General features: G+C 37.5%; 1 protein-coding gene across 7 annotated transcripts in view; it reads left to right on the top strand.

Annotated features, from left to right (window-relative positions):
- WDFY3 (WD repeat and FYVE domain containing 3) overlaps positions 1–22,851 on the top strand; it is a 286,019-nt gene that overhangs the window by 118,138 nt on the left and 145,030 nt on the right. For 5 of the 7 annotated variants that reach the window (XM_066385911.1, XM_066385916.1, XM_066385912.1 and 2 more), the window contains 6 exons: positions 588–641; positions 5,803–5,912; positions 9,538–9,699; positions 16,530–16,722; positions 17,750–17,936; positions 19,014–19,180. In XM_066385911.1, the coding sequence (XP_066242008.1) occupies positions 588–641; positions 5,803–5,912; positions 9,538–9,699; positions 16,530–16,722; positions 17,750–17,936; positions 19,014–19,180 (873 nt within the window). The remainder of the gene's footprint in view (positions 1–587; positions 642–5,802; positions 5,913–9,537; positions 9,700–16,529; positions 16,723–17,749; positions 17,937–19,013; positions 19,181–22,851) is intronic. The other 2 variants (XM_066385917.1, XM_066385914.1) reach the window with 1 other exon arrangement.

Below are 22,851 nucleotides of genomic sequence, written 5' to 3'. Positions count from 1 at the left end.
TATCTGTAATTCTGTTGTTTAAATCTATCAGAAGTTAGTAAAAATGAAACCTTTTAGGAAACATCAATATATAAAATGGATACATGGGTTGATGTGCAATACATGAGGTGACTTCCCAGTTCTAGTTCTCTGTTTCCCTTAATTCTCTTTGTTGATGCTGTGGCTTTGGTTAGAAAAATATGTAGTGACTCAAATAATTTGAGAAAATATATAATTTTGTGGCTATATTGTTTACAAGGTATATAGCTTAAGATTTTTTTTCCTATCTTGTGTAGTTATTTAGTTCAAATGTGCAGTCTGCTGAATTCTAAGGGAACATAATCAGTTTATATCACTGAAGCAGAAAATCCCCCCTGTGAAAAAAATCTCTTTAGTTTATGATTAATGACTTTGCTGCATGCGAGGTGCAACTGTTAAACCCAGTGGTGCTATCTGAAACGGGCAGCAGCCCAGTGGTGGAGGGCCAGATGATGCTGTCTACAGTTGGCTACTCCTAGAAATTTGGCGTCTCATGCAGCATCTTGTTTTGGGATTAGTATAAAGTAGTGAATCCCCGATTAGACAATCCAGCCTTTTTCTTTAAACAGAAAAACACTGTGCCCTGCTGTCCTCCAAGGATTTCAGAGCCACAACACCTTCAGGTAATTTAATCTCAGGGTGTGGTTATGTATCATTAAATGAAAAGAAGCATGGAAGTTATGAGTTCTAATACTATTTTTCTGACTAACTTATGGAAGGTATTTTGGGGGTGGGGGCATTGGATGGAAAGGGTTGTTTAGGCTTGCTTTTTTCCTTAATAAAAAAAATGTGATAATGTTGACACTTACTATACTGTTATCCTAAAGCATAAGTTTGAATATGACTGTGCTTTAAATGGACTTTGTAAAGAAAAAATGGTGGTATTGCATTTATTATTAACAAGCTTTGTGTTTTGATTGTTCTGAATACTAATTGAGTTCACTTACATTCAGTGTAGACTAGGAAGTTAAATTTCTTTCAATATTGTATACATTTTAGTCATTTTTAATAATGAGTTCTAACTCCATTTTTAAAATTTTGAGTCTGTATATTAAAATGCATCGGGAAAGCTAATGCTTGAATCATATGATTTGCAACTCACAATATGGACTAATACGTTTTTTCATTAACTCTTATAACCTTAAGTTAAATCATCTTTTAATTTTGCATTTGTAAGATATAAGTGAAATTATAATCCTAATGCAATATTTTTTGACAAGGACTGTTTTCCTTTCAGAATTTTAAAAAACTGATTATTGGAAGTTTAATTTAAAATTACAGTAGAAATAATTTTTAAAGATCCCACTAAATGTTATATACTTTTGCAGTCAGCTTCTTAACTTATTTAAAATAAAAAGTGGGTAATTTCATTAACGTTTTGAATGGCCACATACTGAAATTAGTAGGTGAAAATAAAATAGTTCCTCTGAGTTCTTTCGTTACATATGGATGGTTTGTAAACGAGTTTTAGATCTCTCCGTATCATTCAACCATAATGACTTAACCAGACTTCTTTGTCTGTATAAGCATATAGTTCAAAGCCAAATAATGTAATTTTACATTATTGCTGATGTAACTTAGGTCTCCTCCACCTTCTCAAAAAGAATAGTTATTAAGTTGGTAAAGGGAAACTGTTAATACTTATACTGCCTTGATCCTTTTCAAAGTTTATTTTAACATATCTTATTTAATTGGATCAGCAAACCATTGAAACTGTTGTAATATTTAATGATAAATAGAACATTTAAAGTATTTTATTATTTGTCTTTTCTTATCTTGAAGAATACCTTAATGTTCATTGTTAACCAAAACAGAAGAAAATACAGCTCCTATAAATGCCACTGATCAAATAAATTGAACTTTTTCAAACCAAGAGTACAATTTTGGAGTTTTCATTCTCAAAATAAGCGCTAGCATTTATTATTTATAATTGACAACTTATTGAAAAGAGTGAAAATATATACTTTTTGCCAAATTTTCTTTTAACATTAATAGTGTTAAATAATATGGATGGAATTCAAATTCATTCAGAATAGTCTTCTATAGATTTTTAGCTTCTGTACCAGGAAGATAGCTTTGTTTTTCTCTTAAAGTAAGTTAAGTTCTTCAAAATCTCTTTTTTTCTCCATCTATGAGAAACGCAGGTTGTATTGAATAGTTCATTTACTAATGAATGTTTTTTTATGATAAAGAATTTCATTATATTGATATAGCAATGAAATAATCACTTGAAGATTTCAGGTAGTGTTTTAGAGATACTGAGTTATAAAATTGGAAATACACAATTTAAAACTAAAGTTGCCTAATTATGAGGAAGCCTAGGAAATGAAAGCGTAGCATGTTAGCCTTTAATGGAGAATTTTGACCAACACTTTTACCTCATCTTAAATAAAAGAAAAAAATTCATGTAAGGAGTTGACCAACTGAAAAATTCCTGTAATTCAGTTTGGCCAACTGAACTGGGAAGGAGTTGTCTTCTTTATGTGAGTGTTAAATTCCTGTCAAGGAAAGAGGGCTCATGTGATGTAGCATGTGGCTGGGTCCGTTGTAGGCTTGCAAGAAAAATTTACAGGTTACTTTTACCAATGATCTCAAACCACAGTTGCTAAAAGTTTCTTGCTGTATTCTTTTATATATTTTATCCCCTAATGAACCATCACAATTTAATCAGCCTTAAACATTGTTTTCTTTGTATCACTCCCCTTTTCAAAACTTTCACATATCTTTATTACTCGTAGTACATCTAAACCTCTTAATGTTTATTAGATGATGAGCTCTGTGAAATCTTCTTTAATCAACCTGGGTTGATTTATTCACTCATTTAATAGATATTTATGGAGCGCCCACTTAGTGCAGTGGCGTGCTTTATACTGAGGTTCATCATGGACAAGGCAGGCAAGAAACTGCTCCCTGGTGCTATTTTCTAGACCGGGGCAAGAGACTATGACTAATAACTTTAACACTTTTGAGATATTAAATATTAGAAATAAGCCAGGTTTCTGTTGGCTTCCCTTTTTACAGTAAAATTTTTTTTATCACTATCTTTTGTCTCTTACAAGATAGACAGTGTGGGTTTGAATGCAAGTTCTGTCACTATGTGACTTACCTTCTCCATTTCTTAATTATATGTTATAAGGGTATAGTAATAGAAAGTAATTTGTTTGAGTCTTATAACAATTAAATGAGTTAAATCTACAAGTTCTAAATTGGTGCTTGTTATACAGTTAAGACTTAGTAAAAATAAGCTATTTTTTAAATTTCCTATTAAAACATTCTTCAGATGGAAGTATATAAAGATTTAAAAAAATATATATGCCCAGCACAGTACCACATGCAAGTTTTGTATTCATTCAACTCTTTAGTAAAAACACTTTTACCTTGTCTTAAATAAAAGAAAAAAATTCATGTAAGGCAATCTAAATTCTATTTATTCTACATTCTTTGTCTTTATGGAGTGTGTTAAGTGTAATTAGTAACTAACGAGTTGGTTTAGAGTAAACAGGACTTACGGATTTATTTTTCTGACAACTTTTAATTCATCTTATCAATATAAAAATTGATTAGCTCTCTGCTGATGAAAGTGTGTACTTAGGGGGGTTTATGCATTTTCCCTTATCTCTAAAAATGTAATCAACTAAACTTACTTTTAATGAGTCTTGCAACATTACAGTTCTGTGAAGGATTTTCCACTGTTTTTCTGTTCCTACTGTCAGCTGCTCGAATCAGCACTTAACGTGTTTCACAAAGGAAGCCTTCTAATTTGCTCCCCCCGCCCCCATCTCTGCTTTCCCAGTTTGTCATATACATTACTACTAAGTTAACAATCTTAGAGTGATCCTTTCATTACCTCCTTTGCTGCATAAACTACATTTTTTCCTTCTTGCCCAAGGAGTCAAACACAGCTTACCTTCCATCATACATGGGCATCACTTTTCTTTTTTTTTTTTTTGTTAATTCGGGAGAGACAGTCAGACAGACTCCCGCATGCGCCTAACCGGGATCCACCCGGTACGCCCACCAGGGGCGACGCTTTGCCACGACCAGAGCCACTCTAGCGCCTGGGGCAGAGGCCAAGGAGCCATCCCCAGTGCCCGGGCCATCTTTGCTCCAATGGAGCCTTGGCTGCGGGAGGGGAAGAGAGAGACAGAGAGGAAGGAGGGGGTGGGGGTGGAGAAGCAAATGGGCGCTTCTCCTATGTGCCCTGGCCGGGAATCGAACCCGGGTCCCCCGCACGCCAGGCCGACGCTCTACCACTGAGCCAACCGGCCAGGGCCATGGGCATCACTTTTCTATCTCTACTATTGATACTGGAATCCGGTTCACAATATGGCTCTCCTAGACTGTTAACCCAGTGTTATTACAGTTCTGCAGTTCACTGTCTTGATCAGTGTGTGCTCTTTCCTCTAGCTACAATTCAGATTTAGTACTGTGCTCTGAATCTCTAGATTTCTTTCCCATCCTGCACACACTCTTTGGACAAAATATGCAGGTTCCCCCATTATCCAAAAGTAGAGCTGGCCTATGAAACTTTGTAAGTTGAAATGGCATAAAACGAAAAAATAATTACCTTTAATATATGTGGGAAAAAATTTATCATTCCCAGACCCAAAGAAATAACCTTTCAGATTATATTGAATCACACATAAACCTAAAATACCACTAACATATAATAAAAGCAGGAGTTACATGATAAATACACACCATGCTTTGTGCACTTATCAATCCACTCAAGGGACAGAAACCATTTCTTTCTTTACTGGATGCCACCTAAAAGACACCACTTCATTACTAGCAGAACCAGTAGTAACTTTGACAGCTTTCAAGATTCTTTCTGTCTGCATGTAAATACAGTAGTATGAATATTAGACACTGGCAGGTTCATACACACACAATGTACTTTGTCCCCCATGATGAAATGCTTAATTATTTCCAGTTTTACGCTAAGTATAACATACTTATGAGCTCTCTTAGGCTTTTTCAATACATGGCTTAAGACACATCTTGCTCAGGGATGCACAAAATAAGATAAAGCACATGCTCACAGACACAGTTCAAAGCTACAGCTGCTGCTTGATGCTGAGATGCTGAGTGTAGTTCTTTGGGAAGGACCTTGGTGGGGCCAATCACACTGTTCCTGGGGATGTCACATTGTGCCTCTATGATTTCTCCCTGGAAAACAAATGCTGGAGGAGACTTGGCTTGGGGTGGTGAGCACACAGTTACCTATACAGATAATGCGTTACAGAAGTATACCCCTGAAATCTATATAATCTTATTACCCAAAGTCACGCCAATACATTCAGTAAAAATAAAAATAAAATTATAGTCTAAAAAATGCTGGGCACTATTTTCACTTTTGACATTTTTTTCTTTGTAAAAGCAAAAATCCTTTTCTGATTTCTTTTGATTAGCAAAAACAGGTACTAATGCAGGTTCTTTGTAAAAGCAAAATGGCCTAACCAGAACTTTGAAAAGTACAGAATACCTATACTTGTTTCCCAGGCAGGCTTGGTTCAAATTTTACCTCGCTCATGACTTTTTTTTTACTTGTTTGTGACCTACAAATGTATAGGTTGACCTTTACATTTTCATATTGATATGATGAAATACTATAAAGACGTGTGCCATTAAAACATTGCTCTTTTTAACACATTTTACGTTGAACATGCGATAATGCTGATATATAAAGTACATGCTTAGTAAATGATCGTTTCTTTGCAGATAAGGAAAAACCTCTTTATATGTGATTTCCCTCCCACCTAATGCTTTGATTTGGTTTTATAGAGGCTGCAAGTCGAGCCATAGTCCAATTCCTAGAAATCAATCAGAGTGAAGAAGCCAGTAGAGGCTGGATGCTTCTGACAACAATTAATTTGTTGGCATCCTCTGGTCAGGTGAGTTCTTTGTTTTTATGTTTGACTACTCAACTTCTCTTCTTTTTATCCTCCTGGAATTTTGTAAAATTAAACTTATGGTCATATCCAAATAAGATCTTATGCTAATCATTATATTCTTCTAATTCTTTTTGCACATTATTTCATGCTTCTTACAATATCCATATGAGGAAAAACACTAACTTAAAATAGTGGTTCCACCTCTGTCATGTCATCATATGCACAGAGCGTGATGCCCTCTCAGCAGCACACTGGGCAAAGGGCGGACCGCCTGTGGCTGGAGACAAACAGCCCGAGAGCTCTGACTTCATAGGCCCCGCCCAGGAATTCTGTTGCTCACGTTAGGGACACTGGCTTAGAAGAATCATTTAAAGTTCATCTAAGGGCACTTAGCTAATAAGAAATAAATGACCTAGGAAATACTTTTATTTTTTTTCTAAATTTCGAAGAAGAAAATACTGTCATTTTCAGTACAGTATATATTCCCTTACCACTTGATTTTTCTGGAGATTGTTTTTCCCCCTCTAAGTCAACTTTCAACATTTGTCTTGATATGTGTTGCTTGTAACTCATTTATGAGCTGCTTGGGTACCTGATTTTTGTCCTACGATGTTTTTGAGATGAAGGAAATTTATTCAGCCTTTTACAGTCCAGAATATAATGACCTATCAAAGTCAATACCAATTTTGAGAGTGTCTATTGTCTAAATTACAATGGGCTTTTAAACACCTCATTAATTTCGTAACAATTTATGAAGGTGACTTTGACACCATCACAACAGAAACAATGCATGGTTCTTTATAACCATATCCTGAAACTAGTCACTAGTTCAGAGTAAGTAGCACTTGGACTTTTCCCCCCCTTGGAATTCACTGTTTGTTTGTTTTTTAATCAGAAAAAGAATCAGACCAACTTACCCTGATTTACCTCGTACTTTCTGAGTTTTAGCAGAGAAGCCTCGCATCCCAAGAAACCTTTCAGTTCTGGGCAAATAAAGACATGTATTCACCCAAAATAACTTTGAGATAGCCCTAAAGTGGACCATTGTTTCCATGTTTCTGTGCTTATACAGTACTAGATGACTATCAAAATACCAATCTTCTCTGTTGTTTATTGTAGTTATAGTGCCTCTATATTACTGTACCAAAATTTGGTTTGGTTTAGAGAACAGAATGTAAAATAATTTTAATAGCCATGTTTCGGTTTGCTTATATTTTCTATAGATGCTGTATTTTTCTTTCTCAATTGTGAGCAAAAACTATTCCTACCATAATACCTAACAAACACATAGTAGAAAATCATTAAATGTGGATTAACTGAAACATGCACAAATGGATAGGCTGCCTTAAAAGTGTAAGAAAATACTCGGGAGCGAAACCTAGTCACTTTTTAAAAATTACAAATGTTTCCAATTACCATTTTGGATTCCAAGTTGTACTTTTAATCTACATGAAGATGAAAAATTATATCTTTTTTGCTTAATGGGAAGGGAAAGTTACCACTAATCTAACTGGGAAAAGAGACAGTTTAAAGGGAATTTTTGTTTCTGTTTTCAGCTGACTTTTTTGTTCATATGCCATTTTCTCTTGGATTTCAGTGAAATACAGAGATGACATCAACATGTAGAGATGAGGTGGACGAAGATAATACTATAAAATGCAATCATGAGGCATATGTTGTGCTCTGAAAATAGAAATGTGAGCATTATAAACTTTGTAGGTAAAGATAGGAGGAAAGATGAGGAATTAGTGAAAATTTCAGACATGAACAGACATTTTAAACTGAACATTAGAGGGAATTTTTTTTTTTTGGTATTTTTCTGAAGTTGGAAACGGGGAGGCAGTCAGACAGACTCCCGCATGCGCCCGACCAGGATCCACCTGGCACACCCACCAGGGGGCGATGCTCTGCCCATCCGGGGCGTCGCTTTGTTGCAACCAGAGCCATTCTAGCGCCTGAGGCAGAGGCCATAGAGCCATCATCAGCGCCCGGGCCAACTTTGCTCCAATGGAGCCTTGGCTGCGGGAGGGGAAGAGAGGGACAGAGAGGAAGGAGAGGGGGCGGGGTGGAGAAGAAGATGGGTGCCTCTCCTGTGTGCCCTGGCTGGGAATCGAACCCAGGACTCCTGCACACCAGGCCGACGCTCTACCACTGAGCCAACCGGCCAGGGCAGCTTAAACTGAACATTAGATGTATAGAGACAATGGGGTATCTAAAGAATAAATTTAAGTGGAAAGAGCAGAGAGTTTTTGAATATTGGAGATTGAAAATGGTACTGAAATCTGAAATCTGGTTCTGTTATTTCTTTATTTGTAACACTTCTTTGAGTCTACACTGCCAACAAAATAAAAATCAAACTGGAATGGGAGATAATCTACTTAGGTCATTGAACATATCCACTGTGGACCACTTACCTAGCTTTCTAACCTAAGGCTGGGCATGCACTTCAATTGAAAAGTAAGGGTCATGCAATAACAGAATATGCCTCAGGGATGATTTGAGAAATAGATGAGATAATGTATTTAAAGTGGTTAGCCACAGGCCTGGGCTGGTTTGCTCAGTGGTAGAGTGTCCGCCGCCCGGCATGAATGTCCTGGGTTTAATTCTCAGTCAGGGCACAGGAGAAGTACCCATCTACTTTTCCACCCCTTCCCCTCTCGCTTCTCTCTCTCTCTCTCTCTCGGTCTCTCTCCATCTCCATCTCTATCTCTATCTCTATCTATCTCTTCTCCTCCTCTCCTGCAGCCATGGCTCCAGTGGAGTGAGTTTGCCTTGGGCGCTGAGGATGGTTCCATGGCCTCCGCTCAGGCACTAAGAAGAGCTCGGTTGCAGAGCAACAGAGCAATGCCCCAAATGGGTAGGGCACCACCCCCTTGTGGGCTTGCTGGGTGGATCCCAGTCAGTGCGCATGTGGTAGTTAGTCTGTCTCTGCCTCCCCTCCTCTCTCTGAAAAAAATAAATAAATTAACTGCTTAGCCTCATGTCTGTTATATTATAAACACTTATTAAAGATTACACATTACTATTGTGGCTTTTTGATAGTCAGCAATTTTGGGTTCAGGTTCCTGAAACATAATGTGCTATATAGTCTACAATATGAATAATGTTAAGGTGACAGTAATTACTAATATATAACTTAGTTCTTAATATATCAGTGCCTTTATTACCTATTTAATCTTATTAACTCTAAGAAGTATGTACCATTATATCCATTTTATAGGAGAGAAATGTGAGGTCCAGCAAAATAATTTTGCCAGATTCATGGTTAAGTTCCTTTTTTGTAAATCCTAAAACTTATGTTCTTTTAAACATGCTACCTCTTAATAAATAAATAGCAAACTTAATACTTTAATAATAACAAATAGACACACCTCAGTATTTGATAAGAGCAAATTTGTCCCGATGGGTGGGAAATGAGCATTTGTCAGCATGCTCAGCATACATTCATTTTTAATTTTTTCAGGCATTTTAAGAGTTACTTTGATATATTATTTTCTGGGTTAAAATTTAAAGTTAATGATTTTAGTTTCTGGCTTATAATTTGTGAGTTTACTTAATTGTACCAATTACAATTATGTCTGTCTTTCTGTGTATCTACTTACTTATTTATTGGTTTGTTTTCCAGAAAACCGTGGACTGCATGACAACGATGTCAGTGCCTTCCACTCTGGTTAAATGTTTGTATCTGTTCTTTGACCTTCCGCATGTGCCTGAGGCAGTTGGAGGTGCACAGAATGAGCTACCTCTAGCAGAGCGTCGTGGACTACTCCAGAAGGTTTTTGTACAGGTAGGAGGGTGCTGTTTGCCTGGCCATCTCTACCACTGTTAAAAGCGAGACAGGTGCACTTTTTAAACAGATGCCTTCTTCTTATTTTTTTTTGTAGTATTTCATATTGTTTATTACAAACTGACTCTATCTCATGTAATTGTCATATTTGTTGAATCTGCACACTTTTTTTGAGTATTTGAGTGAGGCATTAAGTTTATTTTTCTGACAGATCCAACTATTAAGGTTGCCTTTGATATAGCGATATCATCTGTGAATAAAAGGAAAACTTTTATTGATAAATCATTAAGTTTGGAGTAATAATTCTTATAATGTTAAGAAATTCTCTTTTGTCGCTGTCTATATACAGGAAGTCCCTAACCTATAAACATATAACTTAGAAAAGATGGTTTATTTTAGTGGCTACTACCTCCTCTACTCCTTTCTGGTAAATCTCTTTTTTCCCACCATTGCCACCATTCCTTTAATAATATTACTGATTAACAAAGCTTTAAATAGACCTTTGTTACCTACTCTGGAAATGTTATCATTGTTTTTATATCTTTTCTTGGGAGAAAATTTTCAAAGTGAGCCAACATATAAAGTATAATGTGCCCATGGGACCTAATATAGTATTTAAAAACATATATTTGACACAAAAAGACAAATACTATATGATTCCATGTAAGGCCCATAGCCTCAGCCACCATCTCAGCCGCCTGGCCAACGCAGGTTCGCGTTTAATCTGGACAGATTATAAAGAAACTGCAGAGCCAAAAACTGGTGGATCATTTTCCTTTATTCTAGACTCATACTGGCCAGCTGCCGATGAGTAAAAAACAAACACATAGGGCGCCAGAACCCACTCACATGTTCCTCTGGTTCCACAACCAGGAGAATCTTTCCGGTTTTCCTAGAATCAAAGGCCCCACCAGCCTTATTCACCTCTGTTCCCCATCTCCTTCTCCTACACAAACTGACTTCTTCCGCATTGTGCCATTTTGGCTGCTGCTTCTCCTCCACGTGGCCCCTCTGCCTGGAACAAAGTGGTCTCCTCAAAATGGCCTACTAGCTCCTCCTTTTACAACTTTTCCCCAGGACAACCCCTTCATTCAGCACACATCAGCATAACCAAGCCCTTTTCCAAGCATGAAAGGCAATTAGGTGTATCATGTGAGAGCAGTGGCCATCTTTAACAATAAGAGTGAGAAAAAAACAGAAAATACAGATTTTACAACTCATTTGTCCAATATTCCACTTAGGTGTAATTCTACAAAAGTGGTCAAACTCTTAGAAAATGATTTGATGGTTGACAGGGACGGCGAGGTGGGGAAAAGAGTTGTTTTCAGTTGGTATAGTTTCAGCTTTGCAAGATGAAAGTGTTCTAGAGATGTATTGCTCAGTGTACTTATAGTTTTAACACTACTGTACTCTATATTTAAAAATGATTAAGGTGCAAAATTGTATGTTATGTGCTTTCACTTCAACAATAACAACCCCACCCCTTGTCCTGTCTTGGGTGGCTCAGTGGACAAAGTGTCATCTTGGAAGGCTGAGGTTGCAAGTTTGCCCCCACCCCCCACCACACCCATCCCAGCAGGGCACTTAGGAGAAGCAATCAACGAATACACAACTGAATAGAACAGGGGTCGGGAAACTTTTTGGCTGAGAGAGCCATGAACACCACATATTTTAAAATGTAATTCCATGAGAGCCATACAACGACCCGTGTACGTTACACATTATCCAATAAAAATTTGGTGTTGTCCCAGAGGACAGCTGTGATTGGCTCCAGCCACCCACAACTATGAACATGAGCGGTAGGAAATGAATGTATTGTAATACATGAGAATGTTTTATATTTTTAAAGTTATTATTTTTTTATTAAAGATTTGTCTGCGAGCCAGATGCAGCCATCAAAAGAGCCATATCTGGCTCGCGAGTCATTGGTTCCCGATCCCTGGAATAGAACTACTAAGTGGAAAAATGAGTTGATGTTTCTCTTTCTCCCTCTCGCCATCCTTCCTCCTTCCCTCTTCCTCTCTCATCAATGAATTTTTTTTAAAACCCACTCCTTGAATCCAGCTTTCTGAAATTATGTAACCTAAGATGTAGATTTCTTACCTCTGAAATGAAGGTAATGATGCCTACCTACAGGGTTTCTGTGAGATTAAGTGAAATATTGTATTTCCCCATATATAAGACCCACCTTAATTTTTTGAAGCCCAAAATTATATCAAGTTACTGAACTCAAGTTTTATTCATCAAAATTCATACAACTCTTCATCACTTAGCTTGTCCTCATCTGTGTCTGATGACGACACATCACCGTTTTTAACGAGCATAAAAACAAGTGTGAAAAAGTGGAAAATGCAAGTAAAAAATCTACAATCACTGTATAAGACACACCCAGTTTTTAGACCCCACACTTTTTGAAAAGGGGTCTGTCTTATACATGGGGAAATACAATAGCAGGTGCTGGCCGGTTGGCTCAGTGCATAGAGCATCATCCTGGCCTATGGATGTCCTGGGGCTGATTCCCAGTCAGGGTCCACATGAGAAGTGACCATCTGCTTCTCTCTCCTTTCTCTCCCCCTTCCCTCTCCTACCCTACTCTCCCCCTTCTCTTCTTCTCCTCCCATAGCCAGTGGCTTGATTGGTTTCAGCATGGGCCCTGGGCACTGAGGATAGCTCGGTTGGTTTGATGGTCAGCCTCAAGCACTAAAAAAGCTTGGTTGATTTGAGCATCAGCTCCAGACAGAGGTTGCTGGGTAGTTCCGGTCAGGGTGCATGTGGGAGTTTGTTTCACTATCTCCCCTCCTCTCACCTAAAAAAAAAAAAATTAAAAAGTGAAATAATACACAAAGCTACAGTTCTCTGCTTAGGACGTAGTAGATACAAAATAAAAGTACCTGTGATGGCTCTGTTGCCACTAGCACTACACGAGGACAGTGGGTGCAGTAGGTAAGTAGAGCCGGGTACAGATGACAGTTGCACCTTATGTGACTGGTTTGTTTACTGGAGGAATGACTCGCCTCCGTAGAGGAGCTGGCACTGGGAACACAGGAGAGGAGGCTAAGGCAGTTTTAAAAAAGGAAAAGGGCCCTGGCCGGTTGGCTCAGCGGTAGAGCGTCAGCCTGGCGTGCGGGGGACCCGGGTTCGATTCCCGGCCAGGGCACATAGGAGAAGCGCCCATTTGCTTCTCCACCCCCCCCCCCCTCCTTCCTCTCTGTCTCTCTCTTCCCCTCCCGCAGCCAAGGCTCCATTGGAGCAAAGATGGCTCGGGCGCTGGGGATGGCTCCTTGGCCTCTGCCCCAGGTGCCAGAGTGGCTCTGGTCGCGGCAGAGCGACGCCCCGGAGGGGCAGAGCATCGCCCCCTGGTGGGCAGAGCATCGCCCCTGGTGGGTGTGCCAGGTTGATCCCGGTCGGGCGCATGCGGGAGTCTGTCTGACTGTCTCTCCCCGTTTCCAGCTTCAGAAGAAAAAAAAAAAAAAATTAATTAATTAAAAAGGAAAAGATGGCATAACCAATAAAACACTAATTCAGGAAAGATTTATTGAATGATTTATTAGGTACTTTTGTGCTCATGGCTAACTTAAATCTGTTACCTCAAAATATGCATGACAACCCATGGCTTCAGAGCTTTTGTCTCCCTCTGTCCCTCATCCCCATTGGAGATGTGAGCTGATAGCAGAAATAGGATTAGAACTCATGTCTCTCTGACTACTGAATTAAACTGGATGAGAAAAGCAGTGGGGATAAATCAAAGAGTAAATCTCATAGGAATTGAAATTGCTTTTAGACATTTCTGATTAGACTAATAGCCCTATTTCATTAAAGAAGTAATTAATGCTTTAGGCAATAAATGGGAGCTGAATTTTATATATTTAATACTAATTAAGTATAGCCAAGATTTCTTTTAAAACTTAAAATGTTTTCTTCTATATTTGAAAACAGTAGGTGCTTTAAACTAAATGTGAGATTCACTTTAGCATATTGGAATCACTGAATGTGAAGGCCCAGAGGGATTCAAAGGAGAATCACTGAAACTCCCGGAATGGAAAGCGGGTGGCCCTGGCTGACCCCAGCGGGACCGCAGGAGGGTAGAACGAGCTCTCCACCTCCTCTTCCCGTGTTCCTTCAGGGCATCGCGTCACATCACTTCCCTTCCTGTTTCTCATCACAGGCTCGACATTGTTTTCGTTATTTTGTCTAGAAAATCAAACATCAAATATTTTCAGAACACACAGTGTTTTTGATAGATGAAATTCCTATGTTTATATTATATGACAGATGGTTTCCTGGGACCTTAGCAGTTAGTATTGCTTCATGTAGGCATTTGGTTTTTAGTTATTTTTTTGTTTGTTTTTATTTGTGTTGCTGTGGCCAGTTATGGCTCTGCCACACTTGGTTGGACTTTGTAACAGAGACCCTACAAACAGAAGTGGTAGAGTATGGCCAGGAGAGGAATGAGATGTAGATGCTTCAGTTTTCTAGTTTGTAAAATGAAAGGATTATACTAGGTTATTTGTAAGAATCCTTTTACCTTTAAAGATTAAGAACCAGTTATCTCTCTGGCCAGTTGGCTCAGCTGTAGAGCGTTAGCACTGCATGTAGAAGTCCTGGGTTTGATTCCCTGTCAGGGCACACAAGAGAAGTGACCATCTGCTTCTCCACCCCATCTCTCTCTCTCTCTCTCTCTCTCTCTCTCTCTTTCTTCCCCTCCTGCAGCCATGGCTCTAATGGTTCAAGCAGAGTTGGCATGGGTGTTGGGGATGGCTCCGTGGCTTCACCTCAGGCACTAAAATAGCTCTATTGCCGAGCAACAGAGCAGTGGCACTGACAGGCAGAGCATCACCTGGTAGGGGGCTTGCTAGGTGGATTCTGGTTGGGTGCACATGGGAGTTTGTTTCTGCCTTCCTGCCTCTCATTCAATAAAAAAATAAATTTAAAAAAAAGAATCAGGTATCTTAACAGTCAATAAGTTCAAGGAATTAAATCCAGTTTATTTTTGAGAACACAGATTTGATTTGGAAAATAAGTATTTTCTTTTGGGTTTTGTTTTTGTTACAAATTAGAGAAATGACATTCATTCCTTTTAGTAACGTAAGGGCAGTGTGAGAACCAAGGAAAAGTAAAATTCACAATATACTCTTCTGAGCATCTATCTTTTTGCTTCAATTAACTATATTCTTTTTCAATATAGCTTTTATGTTGCATTTGATACATATGGGAAAAGATACACATATTAACAGGCATGAAGTATCCAACATTATCTCCAGCCATTATTTTGTGGGGCAAATGCCTGTGTTACTGATTTTATAAGTATTTTGTTATTTGTTGAAATTCTTAATTCTTTATCATCTTGATATTCGGCATCTATGATTTAGAAAGCTCTTGTATTTCTTTAAAATTTTGCACTGAAGGAAATAAGTAAAGCAAAACCAGCTTTACTTTTTTTATTTTCCAGTTGCAGTTTCCTTTCAGTATTATTCTGTATTGGTTCCAGTTGCACAGCATAGTGGTTAGACAGTCATACCTTACAGAGCAGTACCACCTGGCCCCGTACATAGTTATCACAGTGTTGCTGTGTTCATTGTGCTGTACCAAGTACTTTTTTCTATTGGCAATTTCCCCACAGATAATGAGATACTCAAATTTCATGGAGCACTCTCTTTCAAGAAATTAAATTATTTCATAAATTATAGTTATTTCCTTATATATTTTAAAATATTTAGATGAGAAAATGTAGTGCAGGGAAGAAAAGTTAACTTTTCCTGTCACTGCATTGAGGTTATAAGAAAATAATCCTTGGAATCTGTAGCTGAATTCCTTAATTAGCAGGCTTTTAATGCTGTGATCACTTGTATACTGTAAATTTTGTAATTCATGGTTGAGAAATAAGTTCTCATTTCAGAGATTAAGAAATTTTTAATCTTCTTTGAAAGGCTATAGAAAATTTTTGGCCACTGGCCATAATTAAAATAATTATGCATTAAGATGGTGTTGTTACTCAAATATCCTCTTGTATAGGAATTGGAACAGTTTGAATGTACTTTTACTTTTTAAAGTTTCACTGTTTTTACTTTCTCATCTTACTAAAAGTGTCCTTTTTAGAGAAGAAAATTGCATTTCACCTGTAACAAAGAATTAAGAAATAAATTAGAAACCTAAAGTGTTAACCTTGAGTGTTTCTATTGATTTATGCTATTGATACTTAGGGGAAGGTATGTGTAGGGCAGCTGTGTCAGGCTTGCTCATGGGGTTACCTGCTGTAAGCACTTTGCCTGATTGGTGCGTGGGTGCGTAGCAGCGCCACGTGTGTGTAGCCTATATAAGACTATAGGTGCTTGTGCTCTAGAGACATTGGGGATCAAGGGTGTGCGCACGGCTGTGAGGGGTCATTTTGTGGTTTGTTTGCCTGAGAGGCGGTTTCTCCTGCCTGTATGCTTGTCTGCCAGTGTGAGACTTTATTAAACAGAATGGCCCAACTCTTTCTGGCAATGCAGTTTTTCTGCCATCTGCTAGAATCCAATGTGAACCTGTCTGGCCTCGGCCACTGGCATTACAGTATGCAAAAATACAATAATGAAGAGAAGATAGTAAATGTAGAACTTTTCTTTCTTAATAAGCTGATGAAGTAAAGCTGATTTACACACATAAATTATAGTTATTTGTGTTAATGTTGCCTAAGTTAGAGCACTCATTATCGTAGCTTTACTAGTACTGCTCAGTTCTAACCCTGAAATTACAGAATTTTTAATGGTCAGATGTAGTTCTTTTCTGTCTCCTCCCTTTCCCCAAGCATTCATTGATATGCACATTATTTTGTTTTTTTTTCTTTTTTTTAGATCTTAGTGAAACTCTGCAGTTTTGTTTCTCCAGCAGAGGAGCTGGCTCAGAAAGATGATCTCCAGCTTTTATTCAGTGCAATAACTTCGTGGTGCCCGCCCTATAACCTGCCTTGGAGGAAGAGTGCTGGAGAAGTCCTTATGACCATATCCCGCCATGGTCTTAGTGTCAATGTAGTGAAGTATATTCATGGTGAATATCTTTGTTCATTTTAGGTGCTCTAAATTTCTTTCTCTTTTCTCTTTCTCATATGATCACAGATTTATTTTTATCTCTCAATTCTCCAAAGATTCTGTTTTAAATTAAAAGCTGTATTTACCAAGAAAAAAAAATTATTTTTTTAATGAGGCATTTCAAATGTAAAATAGTTTCACAAAAAGCATTGGATACATACAAGAGTTAAGATAATCTCATTGACGTGTAAATATTCAGTTATAATATAAGTTCTGTGTCATAGCCTATACTTTTACTGAAAACAAAAAGATTTTTTTGAGATGCTGTAGTTAAGTCTTTCTAAAGATATTTCCTAAGTAAATAATAACCTGTTTGATGCAGCATAAATGAAATTAGGTGAATTATTTATGTCACTAAAATGAAATTGTACATTGTTTCTTGCCTCAGTAACTGTGTTAAATTCTTTAGCTTTTGTTATATGAAACTGGGTTTCTTTAGACAAATAAATCTCATTAAAGAGAGGAAAAGTCTTCTTTGAAATGTCTCCAGTTACCAAAGTCAATAATGGAGTATAATCATTTTAAACTAGTAATACATAGTATAGACATAATTTTTAAAACTTTGTTTCCTGAAGTATTTCTGTATCTCATTGGTCTATATTTACTCTCATTTGAACTTTATTATTGGATTTGTTTTCTTAAGCTTAAAAGATAGTATTTTATTATTTTTACATCCTTTTACTATATTAATATAAAAAATCAAAAATATATTTGGCAGCAAGCAATCATTTTGTCTAATGATGAATTATCCAAATAATGATGTAAAAACTGTAATAAAGGTTAGTTGTTTTTCAGCACTTTCTGAGGAACCCTTTGTTTACTACTCACAGGCAGAGCCTTCCCAATAAATTTGAATCTTATATTTACTTTTAGAATATGTGACATTTATCTTACAGCATTTTATTAGAGGCATGTTAAAATTTAATATTTTATTGAGTTTTCTTAAGCAGTTGACATAATGTTTATTTATTTGTTTATTCTTACAGAAAAAGAATGTTTATCTACATGTATTCAGAATATGCAGCAATCAGATGACCTGTCTCCCCTAGAGATTGTTGAAATGTTTGCTGGGCTTTCTTGCTTCCTCAAAGATTCCAGTGATGTTTCCCAAACACTCTTGGATGATTTTCGGATATGGCAAGGATATAATTTCCTTTGTGATCTCTTGCTTAGGTAAAACCCCACAATTCAAGAAATTTTATATGTCTTCTCAGTCTTTTTCATAATGTAGTTTGTGGTTAGGAATAAAGGAATCAATCCCTTATTTAGTGTATATACTTTCTCTATTCTTGGCTTTAACCACGTTTTTTATTTCTGTTCTGCCAACAGAGTACAAAAAGTACATTTAGAGTTACATCGGCAAATGTAGGCTGCAAACACGGTAGAATAAGTGGAAGTGGAATCTGAGGAAGTAAAGTTTAGATGAACTAATTAACATCTTCCTAAAATATAAACTCTTCTTGTTTATATTTTTGGTTTTTATTAGTAATTCAGTGTTATTAATGTAGTTAATAACGAGTTATGTAGACTGAGATGTTACAAATGTGTATATAAAACAAATTAGTTTAAAAGTTTCACTTAGGCCCCTTTTCCAAGCATATATGGAAAGTGGCTGGCTGCAAATTTGTAACATCAGTTTAAATCTAGTCACTATTAGTTAATACTAGGCAACCCCCAAGAAATAATTTTGCATATATGTCATGATTTACAAATGAGGCCTTAACAAAAGTTGATGAAATAACTATTTCACATTACCAGGAGAGTTATTAATTGGCGCAAACCTTTGAGAACACAGGTTAACCAGATATGGTCAAGCACCTCAGAAATGTCAATACTCTTTACACAATAATGTCACTATGGTTAATCCTAAAGATGTAATCTTAAATTTAGATAAAGTTTTATGTATGTTAGTGCTCCTGTATTATGATTTTTACTAGCTGTCCCACCTTCCTCTCCCTAAATCTGTATTTGGCTCTCACGACCATTAAGATAGTATCTGTGGAGAGTTTACCCTAACAGAGAAATGTGTAACACTAGCAAATGGTGGAAAAAAAGTTACAAAATTCTGCACACGGTTTGAAAATAACATTAAAACAAAACTTTCACATTATGTTTTTATATGGGAAAAATTGTAAGAAACTTCTTGGAATACTTTACACATTTACTACATATAAATATGGAAAATTTCTTTCTGTATAAAATTTGCAAATATAACTAGAAAAAATATTTGCTAAATTATACTTTGCCTAGATTGGAACAAGCAAAAGAGGCAGAATCCAAAGATGCCTTGAAAGATCTGGTTAATCTGATAACATCCCTAACAGCATACGGTATCAGTGAACTAAAACCAGCTGGTATTACCACAGGGGCACCCTTTTTATTACCTGGATTTGCAGTACCTCAGCCTTCAGGCAAAGGTGAGTCTTTTTTTTTTTTCCATTTTACTCAGAGAAATAGATAAAGAATGAGTTAGCCTGACTTCACTCTTTGTTACTTGTATAATAGTAATCTGTTTTTCATTAAAGAAGGTGCTTTTTATGGTGTAAAATGTTTAATTTTTATTTATTTATTTATTTTTCTGAAGTGGGAAGCAGAGAGACAGACTCCCACATGCGCCCGACCAGGATCCATCTGGCAGGCCCACCAAGGGGCGATGCTGTGCCCATTTGGGGCGTTGCTCCATTGCAGTGGAGCCATTCTAGCACCTGAGACAGAGGCCATGGAGCCATCCTCAGCGCCTGGGCCAATTTTGCTCCAATGGAGCCTTGGATGCGGGAATAGAAGAGAGAGAGATAGACAGAAAGTAGAGGGGGAAGGGTGCAGAAGGAAATGGGCACTTCTCCTGTGTGCCCTGACTGAGAATTGAACCCGGGACTTCCACACGCCGGGCTGATGCTCTGCTTAGGTAGCCGGCCAGGGCTTAATTTTAGATTTTTTATTGAGTGTGTAGTATTAGCTAATTGTGTTTGTAATTTATATTTTTCTACATGATTTTAAACATCTTTTTATGTGCTTTTTGCCATCTAATCTCTATTTTGAATAAGTTTTTTATAAGATAGATATATATATTGATAGATACAGATATAGATATAAATCTTTGTATAGTATGAGTATGTTCTCCTGGTCTTGACTTGCCTTTTTCTTTTTCTTAGCACAGAAATTCTAGTTTTGATGAAATCCAGTTTATTATTATTAAAATATTCTGTGGTTTTGCCTCATATTAAGAAAACTTAAGCCCAGTTTATTAAAATGTTCTGTTTTCTTCTGGGAGTTTTATATTTTAATGCTTACATTAAGATCTGTGATACATTAAGGTAATTTTTATATATGGTAGGAAGTAAGATTTGTTTTTTCAATATGTATATCAAGTGTGCCAGGTTCCTTTGTTGAAAAGACCATATATGTGGGGCCTGTTCTTTTCTCTGCTTGATTAATTAGGGTGTCTTAACCACATTCTTGATTACTAGAGCTTCAAAGTAAGTCTTCAAATGAACTAGTTTAAGTTGTCCAGTTTTGTTCTTTTCAAAATTATTTTGGCTCTTTTAGGTCCAGTTTAATTACTGAGTTATTTGAAAACACAGAATGTCTGCTGAGATACTGATTGGAGTACACTAAATCTGTAGTTCAGTTTGTACTAGGGGAGAGTTGATATCTTCATATTGACTCCTCCAATCCATCAAGCTATAGCTTTTGGTTTATTTTAGTCATTATTTTCTCTCAGTGATGTTTTATAGTGTACATTGTACAGGAGTTTTAATTCTTTTGTTAAATGTATCCTTAAGTATTTTTATTTGTTATCTTAATTTTAGTTTGGATTGCTTGCTGCTATTTTGACGAGATCGGGCGCGTTCAGGGTGGTATGGCCGTAGACCTTGCTGCTATTTTGTACAAATGGAGTAGTTTTAAAAATTTCCCATTTTTTGCCCTGGCCAGATAGCTCGGTTGGTTAGAGCATCATCCTGAAGCACAGACATTGCTGGTTTGATCCCTGCTCAGGGCACATATAGGAAGAGATCTATGTTTCTGTCTCTCTCGCTCTCTCCCTTCCTCTCTCTAAAATCAGTCAATCAATCAATCAATAAAGTTTAAAAAATCCCCTTTTACTTATGACTTAAGTTTGATTAGTTTTAGTGGGCCTTGGGGGGGGGTATATTTCTTATTAATCTAGTTTTGGATAAGAGGATGGACTGTTGTACAGGAATGAAAATTAGGAAGGCCAGTTGTGACGGTGTCCTGTGTAGCACTGACAGAATGAGGCAGTGATAGTCTACAAATCGTAACTCTGGTTTGAACTGTATAATTTGGGGCTGTGTACATTCTGATATACATAATACTGTTTATCTTTTTGTCAATTATTTGTTCAGTGTACTGTGATTTCACTGGTTTCCCTTTCATTCCTGTTACCAAGAATTTTTTACTTATTTATTGGTAATTACATAGAAGAGGAAACATGATGAATATATTTGCCTTATGTTGCTTTATGCATAGCTATAATTTACTTACCTTATTTTTAGTGCTGTTTTTAGATCAGGTGAAACAGCTTTTAAAAATTTTGGATTCTTACCAGCAGAGAAGATTTTCTAAAGAAAGGAATTAAAGAAAAATGTAGCAATTCTTTAAGTAAGAAGTATTACTGCTGTTTAATAACTACTCCATGGTGATTTTTTATCTTAATTATTCTAGAAACCCCATTGTGAGGTTGTATTTTATAATTCATGATTCCCCATAGCTTCCAAATTTGTTTCTTGAACAGAGCATGTGTTTTCAATATTTTTTTAAATAAAAAATATATCTCTTCATAAGAAAGTAACTTTTGCCTGGCCAGGTGGTAGCGCAGTGGATAGAGTGTCAGACTGGGATGTGGATGACCCAGGTTCGAGACCCTGAGGTCGCCAGCTTGAGCGTGGGTTCATCTGGTTTGAGCAAAGCTCACCAGCTTGGACCCAAGGTTGCTGGCTCAAGCAAGGGTTTACTCAGTCTGCTAAAGGCCCGCGGTCAAGGCACAATATGAGAAAGCAATCAATGAACAACTAAGGTGTTTCAATGCGCAATGAAAACTAATGATTGATGCTTCTCATCTCTCCTTTCCTGTCTATCCCTGTCTGTCCCTGTCTATCTCTCTCTCTGTCTCTCTCTCTCTAAAAAAGAAAGAAAGAAAGAAAAAGAAAGGAAAATAACTTTTTTTTTTAAATAACTTTTTTTTAATGTAATTATGTCCAAGCTAGTAACCTGCAATTTCTGTCATGGGCTTTACTTTGAAGAAATCTTGGTCCACTTTATCTCTGCTGGATGCACACATGGCCATGGCTGATGTTCAGTGGGCTTGCTTCAATGTAACCGCTCAGATTGTTTAGCTAGCCTCTTTTCTTGCTAGTCATGCACAAGTGTAATTTACTCACTATTTTCTGTCTTATACTTTCTAAACATTTATTGTTACTCTTCTGTCTTTGCCAGCCCTACTGCCACAACCTTAGTTGAGGCTCTGTAGATCACTCACCTGGATTACCATGTTTTTTTGGCTCTGGCCGGTTGTCTCAGTGGTAGAGTGTCGGACCAGAGTGTAGATGTCCAGGGTCCGATTCCTAGTCAGGACACACAGGAGAGGTGCCCATCTGCTTCTTTACCCCTCCCCATCTCGTTTCTCTCTTTCTTTCCCTCCTGCAGCCATTGCTTGATTGGAGTGATTTAGCCCCAGGTGCTGAGGATGGCCCCATGGCCTTGGCCTCAGGCACTAAGAAGAGCTTGGTTGCTGAGCAGTGGAGTAATGCCTCAGATGGGCAGAGCATCGTACCCTAGTTGGCTTGCCTGGTGGATTCCAGTCACATGTGGGAGTCTGTTTCTGCCTCCACTCCTCTCACTGAACAAACAAACAAAAAAACTATATCTTTTTTTTTTAAGTGAGAGGAAGGAGATAGAGTGACAGGCTGCCACATGCACCCTGACAGAGATCCAGCTGACAACCCCATCTAGGGCCGATGCTCAGACCAACTGAGCTATCCTCAGCAGTTGAGGCCAATACTTGGTCGAACTGAGCTATCTTCAGCACCCAGGGTAATGCTCGAACCAGTCGAGCCACTGGCTGTGAGAA

This window comes from Saccopteryx leptura, chromosome 5 (assembly GCF_036850995.1).
Source record: "Saccopteryx leptura isolate mSacLep1 chromosome 5, mSacLep1_pri_phased_curated, whole genome shotgun sequence".
NCBI classification, from domain to species: domain Eukaryota; kingdom Metazoa; phylum Chordata; class Mammalia; order Chiroptera; family Emballonuridae; genus Saccopteryx; species Saccopteryx leptura.
This window is presented reverse-complemented; position numbering and strand designations above follow the sequence as displayed.